The sequence below is a fragment of the Eucalyptus grandis genome, chromosome 8 (assembly GCF_016545825.1).
Source record: "Eucalyptus grandis isolate ANBG69807.140 chromosome 8, ASM1654582v1, whole genome shotgun sequence".
In the NCBI taxonomy this organism is placed as follows: domain Eukaryota; kingdom Viridiplantae; phylum Streptophyta; class Magnoliopsida; order Myrtales; family Myrtaceae; genus Eucalyptus; species Eucalyptus grandis.
This window is the reverse complement of record NC_052619.1, coordinates 22,680,421-22,692,264: the sequence shown is the minus strand read 5'-3', so window position 1 is coordinate 22,692,264 and position 11,844 is coordinate 22,680,421. Positions and strand designations below refer to the sequence as shown.

Sequence of the window (11,844 nt, the reverse complement as noted above, 5' to 3'; positions counted from 1 at the left end):
CTCCTTTTTTTGGCCTTTTCTTGATTTTCTTTGGCTTTTTTCTTGATTTTCTTTGGCTTTTTCTTGATTTTCTTTGGCTTTGTTCCATTGCCCTTTTCTGAACCTTCTAGATCATGATATATGAGATAATTGATATTTGAAGATCAGATTTTTTTGGCCTTTTCTTGATTTTCTTTGGCTTTTTTCTTGATTTTCTTTGGCTTTTTCTTGATTTTCTTTGGCTTTGTTCCATTGCCCTTTTCTGAACCTTCTAGATCATGATATATGAGATAATTGATATTTGAAGATCAGATCTGTTCTGTTCTCACCTCAGTTACTATTCATATTGAAACCAGGTCTTTTTTTTCTTCTTTTTTTTCCCTAAGGGCACATTAATATCAAGCTGTTGTTTTGTTTTGGCTTCTTTTTTTTCGGGCAGAAAGGAGCTTGAGTTGTTTCATATTTTTGTTAAATGTTTACTTTTACTTTGCAATTTGACTCTCATTTGGCTCAAGCTTGAGTTGTTAAAGGATCAAGTCGACCTAATTTGTTACTCAACCTCAATTCGGCTAGTTAGCTTACTTGAGTCGCATGCTCTTAAGCTTGAGCTTGACCGATTTGTGCTCAAGTTACTTGAACTCAAAGATGATCGAGCGAGTTTCAAATAAGGCATCAAATGAATGGTGAGAAATTTGATGCTACATATCGAACCAGATACCTATGGTTATTATTCTTGCTAGAGAAATGTTTACATAGACAAGGATCACGTTATCACCAAAGTCTTGTGTGGAAAATAACTATATGTTGAAATCATAAGAATAGCCCAAGAATTGAACCTAAAGTGTTGGAATAGTGTTAAGCATGCTAAGACAGAACTACAAAATCGATATATTGAGTGACGCCTAACATTTGAACCCATTTGCAAATTTCGTTCAAAGGTATCATCATCTAGCTCCCATACATAAGATTATTCTTGTTCATTATACATGGAGGATCCACAAAGACACATTTACTTGTAATTGAACCAAAGAGAAATCGGTCATTTGTAGGCCCATCTCAGTATAGTCAATTAACATTACTAAATCTCCTTGCAAATTGCGATGACAAGCCAAATATTCAATTCTTGGTTCATTTTAAAAAGTTACGGAGATAGTTTCTTGAAAAAAGTTACAGAGATATTCAATTCAGTTGTGTTTGATACAACTGAATAGTCCTATTATTACAACAGCTCACAGGTTCCAAGTCCCGCTTAAGAGGTAGCTTGAGAGTTTATCGCAAACATCAATCGCATCAAAAAAGTACATAGGACATAAATTCATAGCTCGCACGTCACTAGACTTGTTAAAGCCTGAGGGAAGAACCCAAAAAAAGCTGAAAACAGGAGTTCAAGACTTCATGTAAAGATCGACGCCGGGCACACGGTGTACAGGAGAAACTGATTTCTGGGCAATGGGAATGAAAAAATTGCCCAGAAACACAGAGCCGGTGAAGAACGTGCCAAACGAGGTCGTCCAAAGCTTCACATCACGTGTATCTGTCAAGTATGGAAACTAGGACATGTCGACAAGACCAGAAAAGGTACATAAACAAACTATATATAGTATCTCGGACCGGATCCAACAGCAACAATGAGCTATCCTCCGCAAAGTTCTAGGAACGGGATTCCTGCTAAAACCCACGGCTATCTTTTTAGAACAAATTAGTTTTATGCCTTTAACCCAAGTCAACGAAGTATACGCTCCAATGGTCAAACTGAAGAAGTTGTGGCCCTGGAAACTTGCTGCCAGAATAAGCAGTACGCTCTAACTTTCACCGTAATCACCGAAGTCACCGAGTAAACAGGCAACCGCAAAAGAGGATTCACGAGATACCAGCATTCACGGTTTCGAAAGTTCACTATGTATCACTCTCTCTCGTGTAAATCAAGGGATTGGGTTTGGGAAAGACTAGCAGTAAGCCAGAGAGCGATATCGCGAGACGTGATGTTTGCTGGACATTTGAGACGAACTTACCACCCAGAATCTTCTTGTCCTCTATATCATGAGTTCCCAGCTAGATCTACTGTAAAGGATAACCCAAAACCTCCCTGAACAATCAATGGAGCTAGGAGATGTACATGCCACAGAGCTCCGCATCTCAGTTCGTAATGTCCTGTCGAACGATCACTACGGCGTTTTAATCCCAAAGTTGAGCTAATTGGGCCAAGTCTACTGTTGAAAACGGGGAGAATTACCAAAAAAGTCCTAAACCTATTGCAATTGTGCCAATTCAGTCCTAAACTTTTTTTTTTTGCCAATTTAGTCCTAAACCTTTTATAAATGTGCCAATTCAGTCCTTCCGGCCAAAATTGGCCGGCCGGAGCTGACGTGGACGCCGGCCGGAGACAGCTGGCCGGCGAACCAATTTTTAAATAATTTTTTAATTTTTTTTCGATTTTTTTAATTTTTTTCGATTTTTTTTTTCGATTTTTTTTTTTTTGATTTTTTACCTCCTTCCTCTCGCCGGCGGGCGCGAGAGGCGAGGGCGGCGAGGCTCGCCCGCCGGCCACGGCGAAGGCGAGCCTCGCCCGACGGCGAGGGCCGCGTCGCCCGGCCCAAGGCGAGGCTCGGCCTCGCCCAACCATGGCGAGGCAAGCCTCGCGATCTCGGTTACGGGCCTTGCTAGTGGCACGGCGAGGCCGCCGTCGCCAGATCTCGGCGAGGCTCGCTCGCCTTGGCCGGGCGACGGCCGCCTCGCCGTCGCCGGGCGAGGTTCGCCTCGCTTGCCACGCGGCGAAGGCGAGGCCGCCGTCGCGCATCCGGCGAGGCTCGACCTCGCCATGGCCGGGCGAGGCCTCGCCGCCTTGGCCGGGCGACGGCGAGGCCGCTGCCGCAGACTCGGGCGAGGCTCGACCTCGCCATGGCCGGGCGAGGCCTCGCCGCCGCCGGGCAAGGCTCGCCCGCTCGCCACCGGCGAAGGCGAGCCTCGCCCGGCCGACCGCGAGGCCGCCGTCGCAGATCCGGCGAGGCTCGACCTCGCCATGGCCGGGCGAGGCCGAGCGCTTACCGGGCGACGGCGGCTCGCCGCCAGCCGGGCGAGGCTCGCTTCGCCGAAAGTTCACTCGACGGGGCGATCACCCTCTCTCGTGTAAATCAAGGATTGGGTTTGGGAAAGACTAGGCAGTAAGCCAGAGAGGAAGAAGAAGGAGGTAAAAATAAAAATTCGAAAAAAAATTTAAAAATCGAAAAAAATTAAAAATTATTAAAAATTGGTTTTCCCAGCTAGATCTACTGTAAAGGATCCACAAAACCTCCCTGAACAATCAAGGACTAAATTTGCATATTTATAAAAGGTTTAGCACTAAATTAGCAAAAAAAAAAAGTTTAGAACGAATTGGCACAATTGCAATAGGTTTTGAGCTTTTTGGTAAGTCTCCTGTTGAAAACGTACCAACTTTCAAATAACAGGCTTCTTCTGTTTTATCTTTAAGATGCTTTGTTTATGTTATTATTGATTGGACAAGAATGATGGATGACTGACCAAGGCCCATTCGTGACAAAGGCTGAAGTTTAGGTTATGTTAAATATTGTGTTGAATTGTGATTTTAAATTGTCTATAAATTAAGTTTTAAAATATTAAAATTCTAGATGACTTCGTTTTCTTTTTAACAAGTGTACTAAAAGTTTTAAATCTTATTTACAAAATATAAACCAATTTTAAATCTTTCAATTGATTTAATTAAATCCTAATTTTTTTTTTAACCCGTATCACTCGATATCTTCATAATATACAAATCTTGATATGTAAATTTATATTAATATTTTCATTGCTTATAGAAATCTATATAATGTTTTAAGCTCTATGAGAAATTAAAAAGTGGAGTTTATTTCGTTTTTGAAGTGCTAAACAAACATACACGTAGAACAAGCCAAATCTAGGCAAGGGCCGATGACGTTTGCTTGGATTTGGGCAAGGGCTTGCAAAGAAAAAGATAAAATGTGTTTCAATTTTTCATCATATTAAAGAATTAAATTAAATTTTTAAGCATTAAAGCCCTAAATGACTTTTTAGCTATAAAACTCAACATAACTTGAAAGATGATAGTGACATGTTTTCTTAAATTTGAGATGTTTGATAGTAACAAGTCATTTTCTTACATTTACCCAAATACAAGTAATGAAAGCAAAGTGTACAAGTCATTCTAAGATTTTAGGGTGTGTCTTATTCGTGCAAAATTTTATAATGAAGGAAAATATTTTTTTAATGAAAATCATTTTTAAGGAATGACTAGTTTTTAGTGGTTTGTTAAGGTACTTGAAAGTGAGATGGAAAACATTTTCAATGTTTAGATTTTACTTTCAAAGATTGTTCTCTCCATTATAGCCAACGCAAGCTCTAACATCCAAAGCTAGACTGGCTGTTGAGAATTCTATGGTATCTTTAATCGTCTCTTAGAAAAGGCATTTGATATGCCTCTAATAAGCTAGCCATTGGTACTTTGCATCTTCACAGAATTCAATTTCACTGGCGTTTATTAAATCTATCTCGAACGATTTTGACACCAAGCACATAGCTAGCTTCACCCATCTCCGTCACTGCGAAGTACACCTTTCCCATCCCCATTCAAGTATCACCCAATAGTGGATTGGAGCTTAGCCCAATTCTTCACCTTTGAAGGTAGGTTCACGCCCATGAATGGAATTATATTTTGTTCCCATTGTACGATATTGAGATTATATCAAAATCCTTATTTATGACATTACTAATGTATGAAGTATAGACTTTAAGTTATATTGTTATCAAAATAAAGCAACCTAAAGAAAGGATGTCAAAAAATGAAAACAAATGCAATAACTAGCGAACTTAATTTCTTAGTGATCATAAAACTTCACCTGAGAAAGGTTTTCTATTTTGTGTGAGTGTTTGTGGAAAAGGAGCTAAAGGAAGTGATTTCTTTCTTTTAGGATGGCGAAATTATTTTCTTCAACTCTACCTACGGTTGTTTTCTTTGATGTGAAATCTTTTTAGTAAAATATCTACTTTCAGCGAATCAATTGAGAAATAATTTCACGAAAATCATTTTCGTAAAAACAAAAACACCCGTACCTGCAAACTTGCAATTTTTCATGTTTATGATCTAACATAGAATTTACAATTGGCTATGACTATATATTTTTAGTATTGAAAAATTCTCAAAATTTTGATATTTTCATATAGAATCACCCAATATATCTTTTTGGAAAATAGAAAAGTTTTGAGCTAACATTGGCCGAGCACATTCTACAAGTATAAAACTAGATAAATATTTGGAATTTAGTGCCTAATTTATCACACTATCGAAAAGTAAAAAGCTAAGCACGGGTCCAAGGTAGATAATTAGGAATGACATTGTGCGATCCAGTCCCAGGATAAAGGCATTGAACCGGACTGGCATACCAACCCTAGATCGAACCCGTTTTATTTTCAAATGGTTAGAATTACATGTTATTTTATGCGTTCATCTTTCAACAGTTGTTGCTTTGTCAAGTGGAGATTTTTGTTGTTACTTTAGCTTTCATTTTGCTTGATCAAGGAATGAGCTGAATGATTCCCTATTGCTTTATATTTCTGTTTGGATTTACCAATGTTTTACTTTTTCCCATTTTGATGCTAAATATTGTGTCTTAATGAATATGTAATTTAAAAGAGTAAGTTCATCCTTTCAAAAATAAATAACAATGAAAAATAAGAAGAAGACTCAGCCAATTCCCTTACACTGATCTAGATCAAATCAAATTAGAAGTAGTTCCAAACTCTACGGGGTTGATTTCAAGTTCCAAAATCTGATAATAGACCTTGTATAGATAGATTTCATGTTCCAAGGTTGGATTAATCCAGCTCTGAACCCGTTCATCCATACTTGTCAAGTTTAAATATGAATGCAAACCAATTATTCTCTTCCCCACTTTGATATGTAATTTCAAATCAATAATTTTTTGTGATAATTTCAAGTCACGAGTTTCATGATCCTTTAAACGTCGTTTCATGATCCTTTCAACATCCATCATTTCTTTTCATGCCCCTCCAATCAAATTAAACACAAGGACGGGTCTTCATCGAAAGTTTCTCGAGAACGGGCATGGAGGTCGCTGTTGAGTGGTGAGCCGGCGGTTCGATCCCCGGCAACCGCGTCTCTTTCACTCTTTCGTTTTCAGTTTTCTTTGTTTGCTCTGGTTTCTTTCACTCCATTGCCTTTTTTATTTCCATTCGGACAGCACACCTTCCAGATCTTGATATCTCAGATTATTAACATTTGAATAACCCTTTTGTTCCTCATCTCATCTCATGCACTATTCATATTATAATCTCGTGTGGATCGTGCGATACATATTTTAATCTGGTTTGGATCGTTGCAATTATTGGTGGACATAAAAAGCATATCTTATCTTGGCGGAAAGGTGCATGAGTTCTTTAATTTGTGTTTAGAGTTCACTTTTACTTTATATCGTGCTGGTTTTTTTCCTGTTTTTCTAGAGTTTGAAACTTGACTTGCATTTGATGCCATACGCTGAAGTACCGGCGCAATAGCATCAAGTTGTGGCGACCTAGTTTGCAACTCAAGATTGTGCTTTCCAAGTTTGAGCTCAAACCCAAGCCATAGCTCGACCCAATTAAGTACTCGAGCTGCTCGAACATTGAAAACGATCGTGCTGATCTCTAATAATTTGTGAATCGAGCTCAAGTAACTGGCAGGGAATATGGGGTTGTGCGTCCACCAAATGCGGAATGACTTATAATCTCTTGCGGGAGAGACGTTTGCATAGGCAGGGATCAGCTCCTCGTGCTCTCCCAAAAAGTGAGATGGTTCGCCCCGATCAATCAGAAAATGACCGACTCTAATTTGATCAAACAGCTGTCATATGAACCTTTCGGTAATAAACCTAGATATGTCAAGATACACTTTGAAAAATTGCAATTCCAAGTGAAGTCGCACGTACTAGAAGAACAGCCGAATCTATTCTAGGATTTTGTACTGAGTATCAACTGGCACTATATATAGTAGATCCTGCTTGTGCAGTATGCACAGGGGATCCACAAAAAAGACACATTTACTAGGAACTCAACAAATGGGAAATCGCCAATTCATAGCACGATCCAGGTTTAGTTAATCGGTTCCACATAAAAAGCTCGAGCGAACTGCATAATCGCTCCAAAGATGCTATAATGAGTTTATCTGGGAGATCAATAATTAAAAGTTTCATAAAGAATTACTATGCCTGAGGACCAAACAGTTCTTCAGCTTCAACAGTACACAAGTTCCCACCTTACTAATAGGGCAGCAAGAGAGTTATACCATTAATCACATCAACAATCAAGACCAGGTATAATTTCACATCCAGAATGTCTCAGACTTGTTAAAGCCTTGAGAGAAAGAACAGGAAGGATGATGCTCTAGATGCCGAAAACATAGTGTGGGGGTTTGCCAGAGAGATCATGCATTGCAAAATCACGAAACTGGTTTCTGTAATTCTTAGTCTGCAAAGGGCAAACAGCCTTGGCAATGGAAGCAAGAACTATGTAACCCAGAAAGTCCTCACAGAGCCGAAGATGAAAATGCAAAACATGGTCATCTGAAGCTTCAGATCACATTAATCTCACGTGTGGAAACTACGAGCTATTGACTGATGGTAAATAAGAAAAAATCAATTTACGATATGCAACAATGACAGTACTAAAAACGACTGGATGGGAATGTGCTACATTCTTCTGAGATCAAATTACACGATATAACATTGACAGCATTAAAGTTTCCTTTGTATCATTTCCTCCAGAGAAAAATCAGGGGTTTGGGTTTCGGAATGACTAGTGATAAGACCTCAAGCAACACTGAGAAGTGACTGCTGGACACTTAATATAAATCCACCACCCATTAGTATCATGTCCTCTAATTCATGAGTTCCCAGCAAGTTCTACTGTAAATGATAACCCAAAACCTCCCTGAACAATTAATCCTACCTTTTATGGAACAATTAGTTCTGCCTGTTAGCAATGTAATCTGCCAAAGCAATCAATGGAGCTGCCTTCGCTATATCAAATCCAAATAGCTGTTCTTGAGCATCTTTGTTCAGTTTGTTGGCCAACTCCCTAGATTTTTCAATGCCCATTAGCTTTGGATACGTAACTTTGTCAGCCACCAAATCCTTGCCAGCCGTTTTACCCAGTTCTTGAGAAGACTGGGTCAGATCCAGAATATCATCCACCACTTGAAATAACAACCCAATACACCTTGCAAAACTCCGCAACTTCTCAACTTCTTCATTAGACCCACCTCCCATAATTGCCCCAAGAACAACAGACGCTTCGAGCAACGCCGCAGTCTTGTGGAGATGAATAAACTCAAGGTGCTCCAATCCTACATTAGCGATTCCTTCAGAACTTATATCCACCACTTGGCCAGCAACGAGGCCTTCTGCTCCAATAGACCTCGCCAATTCAAAGATTGCTCTGACTATCCTTGTGGGCGAAACCCCCTTGGTTTCTACCGCAATATGCTCAAATGCATATGCCAGTAGGGCGTCTCCAGCCAAAACAGCAACATCTTCACCATAAACCTGCAAGAATAAGTTACATAACAGTAAGCTTCAAAGTTTAAGTTTTAACGAAACTTGCATGTCACTCCCAATAAAGCATAGTAAGTTTACTAGCACATTCATATTAGCCAACAAGCAGAAATTCAACTGGACTGATTCTCCAATCTCACTATTATTCATAATTCTAATTTCGCTGGTGAAACCAACTTCATGAGCTTGTACTATATGAAATCCACATATCCAATGGCTATCACTACTACATGAATCAACCATCAAGAAAAGTATGATCATGTTACTAATCTCAACATACACAAGTTGCAGAAAAGCGGCCAACATAAACCCCCACCTCCTGGGACAACACTTTGCAATAACGAAGCAAAGATCCACCTCGATTTCGCCAAATATAAGCACAATTAACATCCCACCAAGCATCAAATCATTATAAACAAGCGAGCAAACTAGGCACAGGACCTTGTGGTTGGTGGGCTTTCCGCGGCGCAAGTCGTCGTTGTCCATACAGGGAAGGTCATCGTGAATCAGAGACATGGTGTGGATCATCTCGACAGCGCAAGCCGACGGCATGGCCATCGACTCCTGCCCTCCCACGAGCTCGCACGCCGCTATGCACAGCACCGGGCGGACCCTCTTCCCGCCGGCGAGCAACGAATACCTCATGGCCTCATGAATCTTCAGCGGCGGCCGGAGCAAGACCGAGGAGTCGAGCGCCGCGTTCACGGAGCACCCCTTCTCGAGCATGTACTCCTTGAAATTGAACGGGGGCCGCCCTTCTTTGTCCTCGGTGGTGGCCTCCTCTTCCTTGGTGAGGATCGCGGAGACGGAGAAGCGCAATCTGGGGGAGGAACAAGAAATGGGTCTGGCGGGTCTCGGACAAATCCGCGGAAAGGTCGGAGTTTTCAGGGGATGGAGCAAATTGGATCTGCTCGCTTGGTTAAAGATCGAACAGGTGGTGCTCAAATTGACGCAGCTCATGTTTTCGATTCTTGAAAACGATGAATCCGATCCTGGGTCTCGAGAGCGAAAAGAAAGAGATGGGTGAGCAAGATTTGGGGAGGACTTCCGCGACGGGGCAGACGGTGTGCTTAAAGAGGACAACCCACCACGAGCTCCACTACCAGAGTTTTGGCCAATTCCACTTTCCTCACGTCCACCATTGACGCAGAACAGTGACCGAAAACAGCAAAAGAGCGACCTTTCTCGGCAAGATGGCTCGAGCCCAACCACCGAGATGTGCCCGTTTTCTTGGAAATTTGCAAGCCCGGTGAGATGGAACGAGGCCGGCCGGGAGAAGGGAAGGTCCGGCGACGTGAGTGGACGGGGGGGAAGGGAGTGTCCGTGGGCGCTACAGGGCCAACCAACCAACCACCAGACGACACGGATAAGATTGCGAGATTTGGGTAGGCATTCAGATGATGGGAATCCACGGGAGCCTTTTAAGGCCGGTCGAGTATTTTAAGGAAAAAAAAAAGAGAGAAATAAATTTTTGGGGACAAATTAGGTGCCTAGGGAACGTACGATGGAACTGATGTGTTCAGTGTAACGTCTTGTCGGACCACATGTTGCACGAGATTCGGTAGGTCGATCTCTCCAGCGAGGGCGGCGTGATGAACGAGGTTCATGAATACGACAAGCGGGATCTCTGGAATTTGCATTTCTCGGCCGCCTGTTCGGGCTCCAATATTCGATTGCTACATGAACACGTCGTCTCTCAATCCAAAGTCCTTTTTCGAACACATTTATTAGATACAAATCACGACACGACACGACACGACACGATCGCATTAGAGTATCAAAACTAGATTGGGTTTCTAATCCGTTTGAATTTTGCTTACGAGTTTTGTTTTGATATTTTGACACCTTAATCAAAATTTAATTCGAGTGGGAGAAAATTGAGTCACTTGCATGAGTCCACCTCGATAGAATTTATGATGCATGTTTGTCAGCGGATTTCAGCTACTATCAGTTGTCGCATTCCATAAATTTTGCGGCCACTTAACAACTTGTGTGTGGTGGACCTTTCCAGTCTATGCAAGCTCAAGTTTCCAATGAATCCATTAATTGGCTTTGCTAGGTGTTAAACATCGAGAGCGACTGAGTAGACTGGTGCATGCTTTTGGTTAGGCAAGTGAAGGGACTGTTATTTGTCCAAATTGCAAAAAAGGAAAGTGACTTGTCATTGCACGCTCAAATTAGGTGGTATGATGCACGCTCAAATTAGGTGGTTTCCTTGTTGCACCTGGAGAGCGAAGTTGGTGATACCAAATAGGTTTCTTCAACAATCGGTGGTTTTCTATTTCCTGTGTAAGAAAAATGGTAATTTCAGTGTCTATGCCTGCCGAACATTTCATTGATGTTGAAAGGATTATTCACTAGTATAGCACACCCCTGACAAAGCTAACAAAATCGAGTGAATGGTATTTTTCCATCTTCCGGTAGCTTTTCCTCTTTCGCTTGGGTGAATTTTCACAATCCAAGCCTTATCTTTTAGATTTGATTTCTTTGATTTCTTCTTTTAATTTTTTTTTTTTTTTAAGTGAAAGTGTTTTTTGTTGAGGTGTTCATGACATGTGAGGTCTGTGGTGAGGTCGGCAGTGAGGTCTGTGGCGAGGTCTGAAAAGAGACTTTGGCTTTTTTTAGCGTTACTCTTAGAAGCGACTATTTCCACCTCTGTTTTTGCTCCAAACACTCCTTACTATAGTGATATTACCATACTACCCATTTTCCTTTGGTTTTCTTTTTTTAGGGATCCTTGCATAAAAACTTCTAAAACTTATCAGGAATGTACGATGAAATTCTAAAACTATCAAAAAATACAATCAATTCCTAAAATTTATTACAAAAGTACAATCAAATTCTAAAATGTCTAAAAATTGTAATTGAAATGTAAAACTTGTCAAATTCTTCCAAACAAGTCTTAAAATTTTTAAGACTCAATTATACTTTGTAACAAGTTTTAGAACTTAATTGTATTTTTTTTTAAGTTTAAAGACTTAATTGCGCATTTATGATAATTTTTAAGACTTCCAATATACTTATCTTTTTTTTTCCTTTCATTTCTTGCGGGTCTCACGTTCATTTTCTTTTCTACATAGGCCAAGGAAGCTCCAAGCAACACCTTGACGGACTCTAAAATCTCGCTGACGAGCTTCTTGTAGGAAAAGTAGAGGGTAGTGTTGCTCGGATTCTCCTGGCAAATACGGTAGGGACCTCCTCGGAGAGCTAGTTATAGGACACATTGAGGTATTAGAGGCCTTGGTGGCCGAAATTGATAAGGTCTAGGACCTCTACAAAACCAGCA

General features: G+C 40.8%; 1 protein-coding gene across 1 annotated transcript; it reads right to left on the bottom strand.

Annotated features, from left to right (window-relative positions):
• Positions 1-7,620: 7,620 nt before the first annotated feature.
• Positions 7,621-9,964, bottom strand: LOC104456843 (geranylgeranyl pyrophosphate synthase, chloroplastic). The gene is made up of 2 exons (XM_010071715.3): positions 9,000-9,964; positions 7,621-8,549 (listed from the first exon to the last, which is right to left on the bottom strand). The coding sequence occupies exons 1-2, from the start codon at positions 9,516-9,518 to the stop codon at positions 7,968-7,970; spliced, it is 1,101 nt and encodes a 366-aa protein (XP_010070017.2). The 5' UTR covers positions 9,519-9,964; the 3' UTR covers positions 7,621-7,967.
• Between the last annotated feature and the right edge of the window lie 1,880 nt (positions 9,965-11,844).

What these genes read in the sequence shown, in the direction of transcription:
- LOC104456843 (XM_010071715.3), bottom strand. Translation starts at nt 9,518, where the DNA reads ATGAGCTGCGTCAATTTGAGCACCACCTGTTCGATCTTTAACCAAGCG. An exon ending in GAAAGCCCACCAACCACAAG is followed by an intron (nt 8,550 to 8,999) that starts GTCCTGTGCCTA and finishes TTATTCTTGCAG; the next exon opens with GTTTATGGTGAAGATGTTGC.